At 53.3% G+C, this 18,400-nt stretch overlaps 1 protein-coding gene across 4 annotated transcripts in view; it reads right to left on the bottom strand.

Moving 5' to 3' along the window:
- Positions 1–18,400, bottom strand: part of SH3RF3 (SH3 domain containing ring finger 3) — a 373,930-nt gene that overhangs the window by 79,812 nt on the left and 275,718 nt on the right. For all 4 annotated transcript variants that reach the window (XM_045368867.2, XM_065526788.1, XM_045368869.2 and 1 more), the window contains one exon: positions 6,186–6,289. In XM_045368867.2, the coding sequence (XP_045224802.2) occupies positions 6,186–6,289 (104 nt within the window). The remainder of the gene's footprint in view (positions 1–6,185; positions 6,290–18,400) is intronic.

Genomic DNA, 18,400 nt, shown 5'->3' with positions numbered 1-18,400 from the left:
AACATTCATCTCCTTGTACATCTCCATCAGAGCTCTCGGATAACCAAGTACACTGTCAATGAGCAGTAATATTTTAAAAGGAATCATTTTTCTGAGCAGTAGGTCTTGACAATGGACTTAAAATATTCAGGAAACCATGCTGTAAACACGTGTGCTATCATCCAGGCTTGGTTGTCCCATTTACAGAGTACAGGCAGAGTAGATTTAGCATAATTCTTAAGAGCCCTAGGGTTCTCGGAATGGTAAATGAACACTGGCTTCACTTAAAGTCACCAGCTGCATTAGCCCCTAAAAAGAGAGTCAGCCTGTCCTCTAAAGCTTTGAAGCCAGGCCTTGGTGTCTCCTCTCTAGCTATGAAAGTCCTAGATGACATCATTGTCCAATATACGGCTGTTTTGTCTACACTGAAAATCTGTTGTTTAGTGTCACCACCTTCATCAGTGATTTTAGCTACATCCTCTGGATAACTTGCTTCAGCTTTTCCATCAGCACTTGCTGCTTTACCTTGTACTTTTATGTTACAGAGATGGCTTCTTTCTTTAAACCTCATGAACCAACCTCTGCTAGCTTCAAACTTTTCTCCTTTAGCTTCCTCACCTCTCTCAGGATTCATGGAGTTGAAGAGAGTTAGGGCTTCAACTCCATGGGCTTGTTAGGGCTTGCTCTGGATTAGGCTTTGACTCAAGGGAATGTTGCAGTTGGTCTGATCTTCTATCCAGGTCACTCAAACATTCTCCATATCAGCAATCAGGCTGTTTCACTTTCTTATAATTCATGTGTTCCCTGGAGCAGCACTTATAATTTCCTTCAATAACTTCTCTTTTCATTGACAACTTAGATAACTGTTTGGCACAAGTTTCAGCCTATCTCAGCTTTTAACATGACTTCCTCGCCAAGCTTAATCATTTCTAACTTTTGACCGAAAGTGAGAGATGTTCAACTCTAGCTTTTGCTTGACCACTTAGAGGTCATGTAGGGTTACTAAATGGCCTGATTTCAATGTCGTTGTATCTCAGGGAAAAGGTAGGCCTGAGGAGAGAAAGAGAGATGGGGGAACGGTGGGTCCGTGCAGCCGTCAGAACACACACATCACTTATTGAGCAAGTTTGCTGTCTTATATGGGCATGGTCCATGGTGTCCCAAACAATTCCAACAGTAACACCAAAAATCACTGATCATGTCACCATAAAGATATAATGAAAAAGTCTGAAATATTATGAGAATTAGCAAAATGGGACACAGAGCCTCGAAGTGAGCACATGCTGTTGGAAAAATGGCACCACTAGACTTGGTGGATGTTGGGTTGCCCCAACGCTTACATTTGTAAAAAAAAAAAAAAATGTAGTCTCTGTGAGGCACAACAAAATGAAGTGCAATGAAATGAGGTTTGCCTGTGTTTCAGATGCATTCTGAGGCTGAAGCCCCACCACTGGACAGGGCCCAGGGATGCCCAGCCTCGGGCCTCTGAAGGGCGATGAGTGGCTGATCACTCACTGTGGTGGCTGTGCTGGGAATTTCCCTCAGAGTGCATCATCACCCATGACTACCTCTTCAAAGGGCAGCCTGAAGCCAGCACTGGCTCACTTCCAATGGGGAAACTCCGCAGGGCTGTCTCGGCTCCAGAGCCCTGAGGATCAACGAGGCTTCCCTTCAGCCACAGCTCAGGTGTGTCCTGAGAGCACTCCCCAAAAACCTCCCCATCTCAGGGTCTGCCTCCAGGAAACCCAACCTGGAGGTAGACAATGCTGGTATCGCTGGGGATGTGCTGCTACCACCTGGGCCTGCATCTCCTTCCTTCCACTGCAACTGGCCCTGCAGCAGCCCCAGACATCTCTGACCTTTGCTCGCCAGGCTCTATGTCATCCAGAGACTCTCTCAATAAAAATCTCTGCTCTTCCCACTTGCATCTCCTCCACTTCTCCACCTGCTTGGGGTCCCAGCTCTGCCCTCTCTCTAGAGGTGCAGGCGGCAGGGGTGTGGATGAAGAGCACTCACCCCTCCAGTGGTTCTCAGGCTCACTCTCATATTCTTGGTCGCATCTATCTGTAATATCCTGAGGATGGTGCCGCCAATGCCTGGAAGGGCTGACCATGGGGCCAGGCTGACCACAAGGCTGGGCACTGTCAGAGGAGGCTAGATGGCTGACCTCTAAGACACCTCTTGGGAGCAGTACCCAGTGATTTTGCTGCTCCAGGCCTTCGTTCCAAGCCTGGCAGGGACTTATTTTACCGAGTCTGTTGTCTTGAACTCACGCTGATCCAGTCCATTGCAGGCTGAGTGCAGCACCAGCCTGTTCTCTGAACTGGCAGTGGAAGGTGCCCCTGTCTTGTGTTGGCATGGTTTGGTCAGCAGTCCTTTTCCTGTGTCCTAGAATGTGGGGACTGTTGTTATTGAGGCTGGTTTGGTGGCCTTTTGACCACATGCACAAATGGCAGTGGGAGGTCATGAGGAGGCCACTCCGGATCACATCAAGGCCTGCGAGGTCATCCCTGCCATGACAGAGAGCATGTCTCACATGACCAATGTCAACCACCAGATCCAGGGACCCTGGTCTGCACCCTAGCAGGGGAGGATGAAAACTGCTGGCCGCCATTCCCCTGGGCTTCCCTTTCCCTCTTGCAGGCCAACCCCCTCCTCTCCCTAAATCTTCCTCTGGGCTCCTGGATAGGACTCCCAGGCCCCTCAGGTGCCATCTGGGTGGTCATGCACCTCACAGGGCACCTGGTTTTCCCTGCAGGTGATGAACTGCACCCATCGACTGTGGAAGTTTCCTTCTCTGATGGCAGGCTGACATGCAGTCCTAGACCAAGGCTCTGTGCCAAGAGTTACGTTGCTCTCGGATTGCAGGCACGCAGATCAAGCCAGACCCAGGCATGTCTGTCTGATGCATGTTTCTTCCTCCTCCTCCACCTCCTCCATTGCTGTAGGTGATGACGGGACATCTTGGATGGCTCCTGCAGGGTAGCCCTATGCCCTCTCCCTGCCTCCTCTGGTTCTTCACATCAGGCAGTGGCTCTAAGATGCCCATGAAGAAGTGGAGGTGAGAATCAACCCTTCCGAATCAGGGGCAACTTACTCACAGCGTTTCATCAACCTTGAGACCCTCTGGGTGGGTTGGCCGTGCCCAGGAGCATGGCCTCTAGGAGCAGACACTCAGATTTCTGCTTCCCCAAATCACAGCAGGTCTGTCAGAGGAATAGCGGACAAGCCCCAGGGCCAGACAGTGGAATTCTCAACACAGTAGGGGGTGGAAAGGGGGTGCAGGAATGGGAGATGTCTCTGCAGACTCACAGTCGCCTCCATGCACTGGGTGAGCAAACTGAGACCCTTCTTGTGTTTCCAGGCAACTGAGCCCTTAGGGAATCCATGCCGTGGAAGCCTTTCACATGCTGGAAGAAGGGGCAAGAACATCATCCAGCCATCGACATGCTAACCGTGCGGGATCAGGCCTCTTAATCTCAAGGGCTCATGTTTCAGCGCACATGATGTGGCCTGGAGAGGTCAAAGCTATGCAATTACGAAGATCAGGAACGAGGTCTCCTGAAGTCACTGCATGGCTGACTTTCACATCAGCCCCATCTGGGCCCTGGCTGGAGTCCCCAAGCCATCATTCTCCGGGCAGCAGCGCACTGTTGTTTGCTGTGGTTGTTTTTGCAACGACAGCACATCTCATGTTCAATTTCAGACTTCTGAACGTGACTTACAGATACTATTTTGGGAACAATGGTTAGATCAGACCCCCACCCCAGGTACCTGCCACAGGTAAGGTACGTGTGGGAATACCAACGTCTTACAGCGGAAGAGGACAGGTGAGCAGTCAGGCTAATTCCCCTCCCTCATAAACTGATGTGGTCAGTCTGATCTTTTCCTCTCTGGGGATAAAATAAAGGATGTCATGTTTGCAGAACGCATCATGCATGCTGCTGTAACATATGTAATGTTACCCGGCGTGTGACTGCTACTCAGTATCTCAGTATAACAGCCACGAACACACATGGAACGGACCATCACCAGTCACAGGTCATGCTGCCCATGATCCAGCTGCTGCATGGAGGGCCGCTGTGTCACCTGCAGACACATTCCTACCTAAATCCTTGTCATCCTTAGAAGGATGTTGTCCGACACGTAAGTTTCCCTTCCCTCTTACCCAAATCTCAAGTTGAGTGGAAGGTACCCTTCCCTGGGGGAGAAGCCCAGAGGGAGACGGTGGAGGGCTAGAGGTCACAGCAACCTTGTCCCCCAGGGCAGGGGAACTGGGTGAAGAGGTCCCTCCACACCTGCACCAAATTCAGAAGCCATCCGGGACCTGGAGGTTTGTCCACGGTTGAGGCCTCCAGAATATTCACAACTCTTGAGGGGCGACATGCCTGGAACTGTTACCTTTTGGGTCTCCGGGACAGAGCAGCCTTCTCGGATGGCTAATCCTTGAGCTCGCCTCACGCTGGGGAGCCCTCTGCACCCAGGAAGGGGAGGCCTTTGCTCTCATAGAACAAGTGGCAGCTGCTGAGAGCCTGTGTACAGGCATTCAGCTGGTCATGGGGACTCCAAAACAAACCCATCTGGGCTTTGCCCTTGAAGCACTCATGGCCTCAGCAACCTGACGTGTGTCTTGCCTCTTGTTTGGGAAACTCCATCAGGGCCATCCCCTGTGGGCACAGGTTTCTTTCCTCAGATAGCATTCTGCATCCAATTCTTCAAGAGGAGCGAACCCATCACCCCCCACCCTCCCATGTGCCTCCTTGGCACCAGCTTTGCCTGAAGCTGCCAGGACTGAGCTAGGAGCATGGCAGGAGATGGAGGGAGTGTTTTATTTTGTCCAGTGCTGGTGAAAACTTGAATATCAGTCTCAAGGCATCCGGAAGTAGCCTGCTCAGGAAGCTAGGTAAAAAATAGGCACCTTTCAAATTCCTTTCATTACATTGCTTAATCACAGTGGGAGGATACTGGAAGCTTTCTTGCCGACCACTGGAGAAAGGCTGGCGTTTCCACTGGGCTTAGAGGTGGCTGAGCGTGTGCCAGCAGCTGAGCTACTTCTAGACCTTTTGAAGCTTGGCAAGTTGCTCTTCAAAATACTTTTTTGCTTGAAATACATCCTGTTCGGCCGGGCGCAGTGCCTCACGCCGGTAATCCCAGAATTTTGGGAGGCCGAGTCAGGCAGATCACGAGATCAGGAGATCGAGACCATCCTGGCTAATATGGTGAAACCCTGTCTCTACTAAAAATACAAAAAATTAGCCAGGCATGGTGGCAGGCGCCTGTAGTCCCAGCTACTTGGGAGGCTAAGGGAGGACAATGGTGTGAACCTGGGGTACGGAGCTTGCAGTGAGCCGAGATTGCACCACTGCACTCCAGCCTGGGAGACAGAGCAAGACTCCATCTCAAAAAAAAAAAAAAAAAAAAAGAAATACATCCTGTTCTGCAACAACACAGGTTCTGAGTGTCCCTCTGACCTCTGACCCAGCCTGCATTGACAGAGCTTTCTGTATTTGTCATATTGTTTGCCAAGTTCATAGACTTCACCTTAACATAGTCATTCCAGTGACTGAGCTCTGCCAAACACAAGAGCAAAAGGGAGTCTAATTCTTCAGAGCATGATTTAAATGGGGAATTTTAAAATTGCACTTATCTGTTAAGAGCTGTAATTTAACTGGGCAGATGTTCTAAACAAGATAAGTATCTCACTTCCTAGCACTGATTCATCTGGTTCTATTTGGGGATGAGATGCAGCTGGCATGCGCTGGTGTGGCCCTGGGATGGAGGCTGAAACACAGAACCACTTCCAAGCAGTTGGTGACTACTGGCTGCCCAAGCTCCTAGACTACCCGCTGCTCTGCGCACCTGCTTCCCTCCTGCCTCTCCCCGCCAATCTCGGACTTTCCATGCTATGGAGAGCCTGCTCCACGCTACGGCTGGCTCCTCTCCTGTTGACTGGGACCTGCATTGTGAATACTCTGAATATCCTCCCTGCTTAGAAGAAATGTCCTAGAAACATCAACATCAAAAGGAACTGCTAGACTTTTGTCTTCCACACTCTTCTTTCAGTGGTGTTATTAGATGCACATAACTATACTGGTCAACCAGTAACACATGGGAAAACCCCGCGGAAACCACACGTGGACAGGCCAGCCCAGGCAGGAGGGAGGGCTGCAGGCACGGGACCCCGACAGACACAAAGGGCAGCTCACACGTTGAGGGGCAGCTGGACCTTGGGAGGCGTGCCCTGCTCTCCAGACACCGAGGCAGCTCGCGGGACAGCTGTGGGGGTAGATCCTGCCGAGGAGGAGGCATCCTGGAAACAGACAAGAGGGGACAGGAGTGAGGAGACAGAGACCCCATCCAAGGGAAAGAGAAATGCAAGGTGAGGCTGCATCGACAGGTGCCTGTGCTTCCCCAGCTGCCGGGCTGTTTGGCCTCCAAAGTGCCGTGCCTACCTGGACTGTCAAAATGGTTCTCCAATCATGGGAGGGAGCCTGGCAGCCCAGGACCCCTGCCCTGAGGTGGTTTTCGAGAGCCCCTTCCCAGCAGCTCAGGGAGCCTTCTACGGCCTGCGTCCAGGCTGGTCAGCGTCACGCTATAGTCAGGACGCGGAGAGGCCGTGTTCCAGACCTCGCTTTGTTCTTAGACCTTGAATTAATTATTATTGTGTTTGTTTAAAAAAATCCACACGAAATCTTTCATGCTAGGAAACAGAGCTTATTTAAAAAGAGCATCCCCAGGAACTGGAGATTAATCCTTAAAGAAAATTAGTCCCATGACATTAGACAGAGCAGCAGGCCAAGAGGACCGGGAGTCACAGGGCGCCCCCCTCCCCCCAAGACCCCAAAGTGTTCCAAGCTTCAAGGGTTTTTTAAGCGAGGAGATGACCCGAGGAATGGTCAGCATCAGTGGTGCGCTGTGCTCTCCAGGGGCAGTGGAGGGGCTGAGGGAGGAATCTGGGTGGCACCATGGTCTTGCCAAGGGAATTCCTACATGGAGAATCCTCAGCCCCAGCCCGGGTAGGGCAGAGCTGCCCCCAGGTCCCCCTACCACCCAGCTTGCTCGCCCTGCCCCGGCCTTCCCTAGGACAGTGTCCTGTCTTCCTGTTCAGAGGCATTTGATGGCAGAGGGGTCTGACCTGTGTCCCTCTCAAACATCTGTCCGAGTCCCAGCCCTGGCACCAGTGCTTGTGGTCTTATCTGGAATAGGGGTCTTTGCAGATATGAGGTAAGGAGCCTGAGAATAGATCATCCTTGATTAGAGTGGGCCCCAAATCCAGTGATGAGTATCCTTACAAGACAGAGGAGGAGGAGCGGGATGTGGAGGGGAAGGAAGCCCATACGAGGACGGAGCAGAGATGGGAGTGATGCATCCACAAGCCAAGGGGTGCTGAGGATGCCAGCAGCCACCAAAGCCAGGAGGGAGCCCCGGAACAGACTCCCCTCAGCCTCGGGAGGAACTAGACCTGCCCACACCTTGACTTGGGGCTTCCGACCTCCAGAGCTGTGAGAGAACAACTTTCTGTTGCTTTTAGCCACCTAAGTTTGTGGTACTGCTCTGGAAGCCCCAGGATACCCCATCAGAGGGGCTGTCGGGGAGCCTGGAGGAGGAAGGGGTCCATCTCCCTTCAAGGAGAGAGCCATAGGTCTCCTCCCTTCCTCGAGGATCCCATTTAGGCCTGACAAGGGGCAGAATAGCAGTCCCGGCAGAAACTGGAGCAGAGGATGTGGCCAGGTTGCAGGTACCTTGGACAAAGACAGGTTTGGCGGGGTGCGGGGGCTGCCTGGCTCTGAATGGGGAAGGTGCCTGTGTCCCCAGTGTGTGTCCTCAGGTGAGTGAAAGGCACTAGAAGCAGAGACCATACAGATGGAGGGAGAGCCACCTGGAAGTTGCCCCAGGCAGGCAGCCAGCCCTGTACCCTGACTGGCCTCACACCACCTTCCTAGCTTAGGAGCAAGAAGCTTCTCAGCTTTCTCATCACTCACTGACCAGGTCTGGCCTTGCTTAATTGATAACCTCTGCATGCTGCCGGCCACCTACCTGCCCCTCCCTGGCTGGTCACAGCCCTCCCTGACCAGTGATCATGAGCAGAGCCTAAAACCATGCTACGCGGGCAGCGTCTACAAAGTCAGAAACGATTTCTTCCTCCTGTTTAAACCCAGTGCGCCTGGCAGAATGAGCAGGTGCAACTGAGAGACTCCCCTTGTGTCTCTAGGGTAACTCCAAGTCTCAAATGACTTCCATTGCAATGCAGACACTGTGAGAGAAACCTTTGATTTTCAAAGGCTCCTGAGAGAGCCAGGTGTCCAGAGGGCAGCCCCTCACGGACCTCATCCCTCGGCTACATGAAGAAGCAGGAAAGGCTGAGCACCATGTGGGAACAGGGCTGGAAGGGGGCATTCCTTCCCATGGATGGATTCCAGGGTCTTCTGTCTGCCCGGGACACCTGCCCTCTCCATGAAGGGAGACAGGGACCAGGAGGTCCCAACGATGCCAGGATCACTTTCCTTCTAGAAAACTCCCCAGAGCCGGTCCAGATCATGGGTCACCATCCATGGAGGTATAGGTGGGGGCTGGAGAGCGAGTATGAGGGCAGAGACACCCCAAGGGAGGGAGAAGGAGAAGCTGCCACCTCACTCTCCACCAGGCCCTCCCTGCCACAGGCATCTGTGCAGAGGAGAGGGTGTCCCCGTGCTGCTTTCTCCAGTGTCCACTGAAGAAACGTGTGGGAAGGATCTTAGGGTCATTCACTCACCCACTCAAATAGTTACCAAGCAGGTCCAGCACAGGGACAACAGGCTACACACGGACACTCGAGAAACCTGGTGTTCCCTCCCCCATGGGGAACACCATGGCCTGTGACTGTGTGGGACTTGCAATCCAGGTGGCCAAACACTGGACATATTTTTTTTTGAGATGAAGTCTCACTCTGTCGCCCAGGCTGGAGTGCAGTGGCGAGATCTCGCCTCACTGGAACCTCTGCTTCCGGGCTCAAGCGATTCTCCTGCCTCAGCCTCCTGAGTAGCTGGGATTACAGGTGCACACTAGCACGCCCGGCTATTATTTTGTTTGCTGTTGTTGTTTTGAGACAAGAGTCTTGCTCTGTCACCCAGGCTGGAGTGCAATGGCACAATATCGAGTGCAGTGGCTCAGACCTGTAATCACAGCATTTTGGGAGGCTGAGGCGGGAAGATCATGAGGTCAGGAGTTCGAGACCAGCCTGGCCAATATGGTGAAACCCCCATCTCTACTAAAAATACAACAATTAGCCAGGCGTGATGGCGCATGCCTGTAATCCCAGCTACTGGGGAGGCTGAGGCAGGAAAATTGCTTGAACCCAGGAGACGGAGGTTGCAGTGAGCTGAGCTATTTTGTATTTTTAATAGAAAAAGGGTTTCACCATTTTGGCCAGGCTAGTCTTGAACTCCTGACCTCAGGTGATCTGCCCTCATTAGCCTCCCAAAGTGCTGGGATTACAGGCGTGAGCCACTGTGCCTGGATTGGACATGTAATTCTAAGCATGCAGGAGCCCCGGGAAGTTCAGCGTGCACAGGCCCCTTACACAGGTACCCAACCTGGGCTGGGCGTGGCTGGGAGGGCTTCGAAAGGCATGAGGCAGGCTTGTCAGGGAATGTCTTAGTCTGTTTAGTGTTGCTCACGATAGAATACTTAAAACTGGGTAATTTATAACGAAAAGGAATTTATTTCTTATAGTTCTGGAGACTTGAAAAGTGCAGTGCCGCACGGCCACTTCTGGTGACAGCCTTCTTGCTGGTGGGGACTCCGCAGAGCATTGCATGACGAGGGAGCTGAGCGTGCTGGCTCAGGTCCTGCTCCTTCTTCTTAGAAAGCCACCAGCCCCGCTCCCATGAGTCTAGGGATCCACGAGTGATGATTCAGCCTTGCCCTCATGACCTAACTGCCTTTTAAAGGCTCCACCTCTCAGCGCTGCGTCTGGGGGATTAAATTTCAACATGAATTTCAGAGGGGACACTCAAGCCACGGCAGGGAGGTGGTGAGGGTGGGTGGTGGGCCTAGAGGAGCCCAGGCCAGCTCATGTGGGAGGCCAGATGAAGTGAGGGTTTGGAGGCAAAGGGGGCAGTATCCCCATGGGATGAGGACAGGCTGTGCGGGGCCTCCGGAGAGGGCCTTCACTCTGAGGGCACGGAATCCCTGCAAGACGGGCAGGGAGAAGGCAGCCACACGCCAGGACCTGCCAGCTTTGCAGGGAACCCATCAGGAAGTGCGAGGGAGCCCAGCCTGCACCGGCAGACGGCAAGGGAGCCAGGAGGGGACCTGGACGCGCTCAGGGGGCTGTTAGTAGGAATAGCAGCCGCGACTGTAGCACCTGTGACTGAAGCACTCGCCCTGTGCAGAGCCTACCATGGCTGGGCCCAGCTCTGGGCACTTCCCCGGAACAATGCTTTCAACCTTCGCAAGCCTGCGATGGGTATTTCGAACTCAGCCCATGCAGAGGCCACGTGCTCAGCCACCACACCGTGGTGTAAGTTCCTCACAGCTGCTGAAACCAACAGAGACTCAGGGGCTTACAATCACACAGAAGGTCTTTAAGTCAGAAGTTCTAAAATCAAGGTGTGGCATGGCTGTGTTCCCTCTGCGAGTCTAGAGGAGACTCCACTCCCTGCCCTTGTAGCTTCTAGAGGCTTCCAACGTTCCTTGGCCCCCTCCACGTTAAGGCCAGCAGTGGCGCGTCTTCCTCTCTCTCGCCTCTGCTTCCACCACCCCATCCCCTTCCCTGACTCTGGCCTCTGCTTCCCTCTCGGGAGGGCCTTTGTGGCTGAGGTGGCCCAGGTGATCCAGGAGCATCTCCATCTCAGGGTCTTTTCCCGTCTGCCACGTCAGATGACACATTCTCAGGTTCCGGGATCAGCACTTGGATATGTGTGGGGGCCATCATTCCCTTCTCCACCAACAAGATTAGGTCTGAGGGACGTTGAGGGAGGAGCATGGGCTGAGTTTCCAGCCTTGGCCAGATGGAGATGCTGTTGGAGAGACAGGAGCAAGAGACCAGAGAGGCCATGAGCTCGCTGCTGGACACGCAGTATTTGGTGTGCCTGGAAATGTCTCAGTGTGGATGATGAGGGTGCTGGTGCCGCCAACCAGGAACTCAGAGGGGATTGGCCTGGGCAGCAGATCTGGGGTCATGTATGTATAGCTGATCTACGAGGCAATGCAGTCTCGTGGCAAAGCCCTTAGCTCCCAGGTGCGTGACCTGTGTTTGTGACCATAGCCAAGATGGCACCTGTGAGCCTCCGATCTATCATCGTGTCCATTGAGGGTCATGAACTTCTGCTCTGACCGTAATGGTAACGGGCCAGGTTTACCCTCCTGCCTAAAAAACTGAAAAACCAGATGAAACCTGAATCAAAGCTCCCAAGACTATAGAAATGAAGCAGTGGAGGACAGAGCCCCCAAGACATGAGAAGATGGGGTGGTGGAGGCTCGTATGGTCTACAGAGCTGTGGTACCAAGTAAGACAATCCATAGTCTATAAAGCAGTCACTCTAAGTCCACAGAATAGGCCCTCAACAAAGCTCGTGATAATGGTCCTGAAGCCAACAGGGTAGATGGTGCAGTGGCCTGGGAGACAGTGAGGAGGGAGGACGCCCTGGCCCCGCCTGCGGGACGCCACCCAGAAGAGGGCCCTGACGGAGGCCACGATGGGGCAGCCTGAGAAACAGCAGGAGACCCGCAGTCCAGGGGAGACGGTGCTTCAGAGGGGATGTCATTGTTCATTGAGCTGCACGCTGTGGAATGGCCAAGGAAGCCGAGGACCTAGACGGACCCAGCCGTCTTGGCTTTGCTGACATGCACGGGTGATTCCTGGGGCAGGTGACTACCCCTACGGGACCACTGGAGGGGAGTTACACCTCTTGATCCCACTCACAGGACACGGAGGACCCCAGTGTGCTTCGTGCAGGGAAAGCCCTCACTCCTGGCTTGGGCTAGTGGACCCACAGTCCCCTGGTTTCTGTCCCGTTCTGCCATAGTTAGTACCAGAGAAGCCTGAAAACTCAGGTCCCGCAGGGCATGGCCCTCGTGACATGCCCGTGCTGTGTGGAGGGCTGGTGGGGGCAGGGCCCCAGTGCACAGAATAGGGAGGCGAATGGGGGGCCGGAGAAGTTCTCACACAGTCGGCCCCACGTCTTGGTGATTTGGGCTTGTAGACAAAGCTGTTCTCCATTCTAGAGGGGGAGAGACAGACAGACAGAGACAGAGACCCAGAGAGAGACAGAGGTAGACAGACAGAAATAGAAAGAGACAGACAGACAGACAGAGAAGGAAAAAAAGCCTGTAGCCCCAGCAGTTTCCTGTTAAGAATGAATCCTAAAATAATCAGACAGGCCAGGCATGGTGGCTCACGCCTGTAATCCCGGCACTTTGGGAGGCCAAGGCAGGCAGATCACTTGAGGGCTGGAGTTTGAGACCAGCCTAGCCAACATGGTGAAACCTTGTCTCTACTAAAAATACAAAATGTAGCTGGGCATGATGGTGGGCACCTGTAATCCCAGTTATTGGGAGGCTGAGGCAGGAGAATTGCTTGAACCTAGGAGGTGGAGGTTGCAGTGAGCCGAGATCATGCCACTGCACTCCAGCCTGGGCGACAGAGCAAGACTCTGTCTCAAAAGTACATATATATATATATATACACACACATACATACATACATACATACATAAAATAATGATAATCAGACAAGTCAGAATGGAGGTACAAGTAAGGATTTCGCAGCAGCACTGTTTATGATATGAAAAACCTGCACTCCTGATGCAAGCTAAAATGTCCCATGGTGTTGGGCTGGCAGGCTGATGAGGAAAGAGAATGTCCCACTGCCGCCTGTGCCGTGGTCTCCATGGCCAGGCCTGAAGGGCCATGTAAGGTATGCAGAGTGGAAATGGAGGTGAGAGCCTTGCATATGAAGGCTTATCTAATTTTTGACAGTGATACATGTATTTTCATGGCAAAAAGTCAGGAAACTTACATACCAAACCACAACTTTGCTCCCCTGGGGAGCTGCCTTTTGGGATAATTGCATTGTTTTTTAATCTACACTTTAATATCAAGTGACAATGGTTTCCTGAAACATTTCCACAGTGGTATGAGAAGAATAACAGAGTTAACACTTGAGGTCTGGCTGATGGTAAACCTGTGTCTGTCTCAATCCCCCATGTGCCATCTTTGTCAGGGGATCCTGGGAGCTGACAAAGGGCAGGGGTGACCCTGTAGCACCAGCAGGGGCTGGGCCGGCAGTTCTGTGCTCCCAGGCACTGGGCACTCAGCTCTGTAGCAGCGGGAAGAGTGGGTATGTAAGATGATAGGCACGCACTGGTCCTGCTCTTGTTACCATGCCTGCTGTCCTGTTCCGATAAATGCTCCACAAGCAGCCAAGCTGTCCCAAACCAGCACAGCACAAGCAAAGTGCAGCCAGAGCCACGGTGGGGCCACACTGGGAGGGTGGCCTGCCTGGAGCCTGCCCCAGCACATAGATCTCCACCTCCCAATGTCCTGGAGCTGCTCAAGCCATACTCCAGTGAAAGGGGGGCAATGTGTCTGGCCAGGAGAGACCGAGGAGAATGTGTTTTGTCTGCTGGGCAGAGGCTGAAGGCTGGGCTGAGAGTGCACACCGTGCAGAGCACATGCACGTGCACCACGGCGGCCGAAGGCTCACCATCCCATCTGTGCCGGCCTCCACCGACTGCCCTGTGTGAGTCCAGCGTAAAGCAACCCACAGGGCTGGGTGTCAGGAGGCTCGGGAGGGCTCAGCCAAGGAGCCTGGGGCATGGACAGTGGGAGCTGCCACAGGGCCCATTCGGGGGGCTGGGGCCTTGGCTACCCTGACACAGGCTGTCCCTAAAGACAGCAGGAGGGAGACATTCCGGCGGCTTCACTGGAATCCTGGCCTTCAGCTGACACTTGATACAGCGAAAGCTCCTAGCAAATATGTGGGATTTAACAACAAGCTATTACTTAGAGCTGGAACGAGGAGCGGAGAGAGAGGTCAGATGTGTGGAAATGCTTTTTCCCAAAGGTCAAGATGAAGAATGCCTAAAACTGACATGGCTGAGCGTGGCTTTCGTGTGGCCGGCCCTCCTAGCATGGATGTCTGGTGTGGTGCCCAGAGCGAGAGGTGCCATAGGACATCCTGTTGTGTAGGAGGCAACGCTGGGTTGGGCTCTGCCCTCAGGGATATAGAAACTAAAAGTACAAAGAAGTGGCGGGCACACTGGTCGTGGCTTCCTGATGCTGACGGGGTCAGTCTGTCCTCTGAATCTGGTCTCTGTTGCTACGGATGCAAACAAGCAGCAGCTTCCTGGTGGCCACAGCGGGAGGGGGTCAGCGGTCCTCCCACTGACGGGCTCAGCAGCACCACACTGGGGGCCACAGGCCCAGCTGTACACAATGTGACTCCCAAGAACACGAGGCCTGCTGAGGGGCAGAGATGAGCAGCCACTGCTAACCCTGGCAGGAACCAACTGCAGGGCAAGGCACCTCTCCTTTAAATGACTGTAACCAGGAACTCCTGAGTAAAGGCACGGGCTTCCCCATGGCCAGCACCCTGCAAGGCCTGCGCTGGATGCGTTTCCAGCCCCCAACCAATGGCTCCTCTCCCCTGAAGTACTCACAACGAGGCTGAGAGTTGCTGACTGTGACACTGGGGACTTGAGGGCTCCTTGCCTCCAGCTCCAACCGTGGCACTTGGCCCTGGACGCAGGCCTGGCTTCCTCCTAACCATGAGCCACCTTTCTGATGCTGCTTTGATTTTTAATGGCTTGATTTTAAACGATTCCAGGCCTTAAGGGATAAGTAAAGACTTGGCAGGAGTGAGGGAGTCAGCCCGTGATAAAAACAAGAAAAGAGAAGGAGTTCCAGGTGCCTTTGAGTAAAAAGAACTGGGGACACGGCCCTCAGACAGATGTTCATCCTATCTCCAAGATCACCCGATGGAAATCTCTGCTCCGACTTCAAAGCTAAGTGCAGCCCTGTCTGCCACGAAGTCGCGCCCAGCAGCCCATGCCCAGGAAAAGGCTCTGACTAGAATAAAGTAGGTTTGCACCATGCTTTTTTTAAATGGCTCCATAATGGACATCCGCCAGGATTTGGCCTGGGCAAGTGGACACACGTGTTCCGAAGGAGCTGGCCGACCATGCAGCGGCCCAGTTCTCTGACGCACTGACCCTACAGAACACTCCAGCATTCCCTCCCCTGGGCAGGATGCTCAACAACACAGCCTGTGAGCATTTCACACGAGCGCAGTAGTGCAGGGTCAGCTGACAGGGCTATAGGTAGGAGAGGTTGGCCTCGTCTGATGGAAGTTAGCACAAGCAAACGGTAAAGTGACAGCGTGTGCGCTGATGGTGCGTGGAGCTGTGGGGGCCCTCCGCACCGAGGTCAGTGCTGGAGCTTAGCCTGACTGTGCAGTGCCCTGGATCCAGGCAAGCTCCACTGCTCCTGCATCTCTCTCCCTATCACAGAGCTCACAGGTGAATGGCACACAGCCCTGGAGCTGCTAGTCAGTAAAGACTGGGCTGTCATTTGTGACGGCAATATGTTTCATCAAATTCCAGCCTCCCCTGGTTGGAAGCCTGGTGTCAGCTCTGGCGGAAGTGCTGTGGCCACGGTTCCCCGATTCTAAACCGCCCGGTTGTAACCAGACACTAGAGACTCCTCCGCTGCGTTGTAATGGGGCCCCTAAGCAGTGGCTGGGAACCAGGCCATAGTAGTTTCCTACTGGGATTACTAAAAGGGAAAAAAGGGGGTCTGGGGGTTGGCAGGCTGTACGGGGGCTCTGAGTCTCTTTCAGTGACACTATGGAACAGACGAAGACCCCGAGAAGAAACATCTCGTTTAAACTTTTAATATGACTCCAGAAAACACTGTTATCACCCCCAAGGAGCAGTGAAACGGGCATGCATTATTCATCACTTGCTCCCACTCCATTACACGGGGTGTAAATCAGACCCTCATGAACTTGCTTCCCAAAGAAAACTCTAGAATAAAACATTTATGGCCTGATTCTTCTGCCTGGTTCTGCAAAGAGGAGCAAGCAGCTTGTGCAGCCAGAGGCCCCGCGTGCCTCTCGATCTCCCTCTCGGGGAGGGCAGCGGCCAGGAAGCCCCAGCGAGGGGGGTCTGTCCTGGGAGAGGCAGCGGCCATGCCTTCTGCCCACATAACTTCAGCACTCTCAGCTGGTGAGGGGAACTGCTTGCTCGCCGCTGAAGATGGAGGCCAGAACTCACCTCCGCTGCTGCCCACAGGCCACCTGCCCCCGCAGGAGTTCCAAATTTGCTGCTGGATATTTGATCCTCACCCACAGGTTGGATCTGGCCCAGCATTCTGCTTTTGTGAATAAAGTTTTATTGGCAGCCAGCCACGCCCACCATTCACTGCGGTCTCCAGCTGCTCTGACACTGCAGGGTGGAGCTGAGTCACTGCGGCAGACACCACCTGGCTGCAAAGTCTAGATTATTCACTATCTGGCTGTTTCCTTTAGAAAGTTTGTGCCCCTGCTCCAGGTGTCTATGATGAGAAGATGAACCTCCTCCCCTTTCTGCCCTTGTCTTACTGGGCCAATAACTGGAACCAAAAAGTGAAAGTTGTGATCAAAAGGTTAACAAGAAATTCCCACAATATCACTAAGGAGAATGGATTAAAACAGTGGAATACAGGAGGAGCACATCCACAACCCGACTCCAGTTTGGGGAATGAAAATCTCAAAACACTAAGAGGAAAGGGGAGGTCTGTCAAGGAAGTTATAGGACCCCTTTCTCACCTACCCGGGGCTTCCCAAGCCTCAGCTAAGAAGCAACCTATCTTGCCCTAGAGCCTTTCTTCTATCAGGAAGAGACGTGGATGGCCTCCGCTCATGGCCTTCCTCACAGATCTCGCTTGCCTGTTGCCTCTGATGGTAGCAAGGCCCTGGACCCTCCTCCCTGTGCACACCCATCAGGCCAGAGGCATCTCCGTCCTGCTTTGCATAAAAGGCACAATATTCATCCACATCCAACTGTGCATCCGTTCTGCCTTCAAACAGAAAGTGCCTCCTTTACAGGCAGTGGCTGCAGGAGGGGTGGACTTTGAAATATCCTTTTGTTCAACTCTAATTCACTGTGTCTGTCTATCCGTCCTTCTGTCTGAGAGTGCCAGTGCCAGGCACTGCCTATACAGAGAGGGAAAGCACTGTCTACCACAGCAAAGCTCACGGGCTGGTAGAGGGGACAGTGATGGGGGGACGAGGTCCTGAGAGCAAACCCTGCCTGGGCGTGAGGGCATGTGGGACCCCGTTTTTCTCGCCCCCCAAACCCACACTGCATCCAGATAATGCCTGTGGATAGGCAGGCGGTTTAGCCTGGAGCGAGAGGGCAGATGAGCTCTGGCAGAGGGAGGCCGAGGCAGTCAGGAGAACTGGGTGGAGAAGGTTCTTAGCTCCTCACAGTCCTCCCGTCTAGGGCCATCATGGGCCTTCACATTATAGCCCTGAGGACACGGACCTCAGTGGCCTGGTTTCCTCCTGCTTTACCTGTGCTGATCGAGGCCCTTCCTTCTTTCCACCCTCTGAGGCATGGACTGTATGCTAGTCTCCTGGTGGGCTCCATGGGGCCTACAGGTGGCCATTCATGAAAAACCTTCTGTAGATCCCTGCAGGATATGGCTTCAACAGCTGCTAGGACAAGGGAGTGGCTCTCCTATGCTGCCAGCCGATAAGTGCCCACCCAGAGCTCCCGGATGCTCTCCAAATGCCAAGAAGACCCAAGGATCTTTCCTGACACTGTCCAAGGATGGCCTGGAGGCACAGGCAGAAACCCGTGGATCCGGTTCCTAGCTTGTCATAGCAGCAAAAGAAACGCTGCCGGCACCCTGCACCGTGTTTGGCAAGCTTTGCAATTGACAAAAATCATCAGGACGCCAGGTCGCAGGCAGCCACGGTGTCCTCTGTTCCCACTTAAAGACCAGGATTGGTAAGTCACGGAGGTACAGCTATTTCCAGATTTGTAGAAGAAAGTTTTCTTGTGTAAGATTCTCACAATGGGATTTTTAAAAAATTCATCCCAGGCTCCCTTACTTTTTGTTTTGCCTCCTTATAAGGCACGTAATTAAATTCATAACTTTCTGAAAATGCTAAAAATAAGCCCAGGTGCTCCGCTATGCAGGCAGTTCGTGCTCTGCAGGTGAGAGCCAGAGCCGGAGCCAGAGGCTGCATAGGTTATAAGCAGTAAGTCTGGGGGCTGCCAGGCCTGAGGCAGGAAGGTCCTGCTTCAGCTCCTTCAGCTTTTCCCCAGCACTTCCTCCTGCTTGAAGCATCTGTCTGTCTGTCCTGTGGCAAAGATAAGACCCAGCCAACACAGGAAGCTGCATAGGAGACAAATAGCAGCTGGTGATGCATTTTAAAGTTGCCCAGAAGCTT

The sequence above is a fragment of the Macaca fascicularis genome, chromosome 13 (genome assembly GCF_037993035.2).
Source record: "Macaca fascicularis isolate 582-1 chromosome 13, T2T-MFA8v1.1".
Classification (NCBI taxonomy): Eukaryota; Metazoa; Chordata; class Mammalia; order Primates; family Cercopithecidae; genus Macaca; species Macaca fascicularis.
This window is presented reverse-complemented; position numbering and strand designations above follow the sequence as displayed.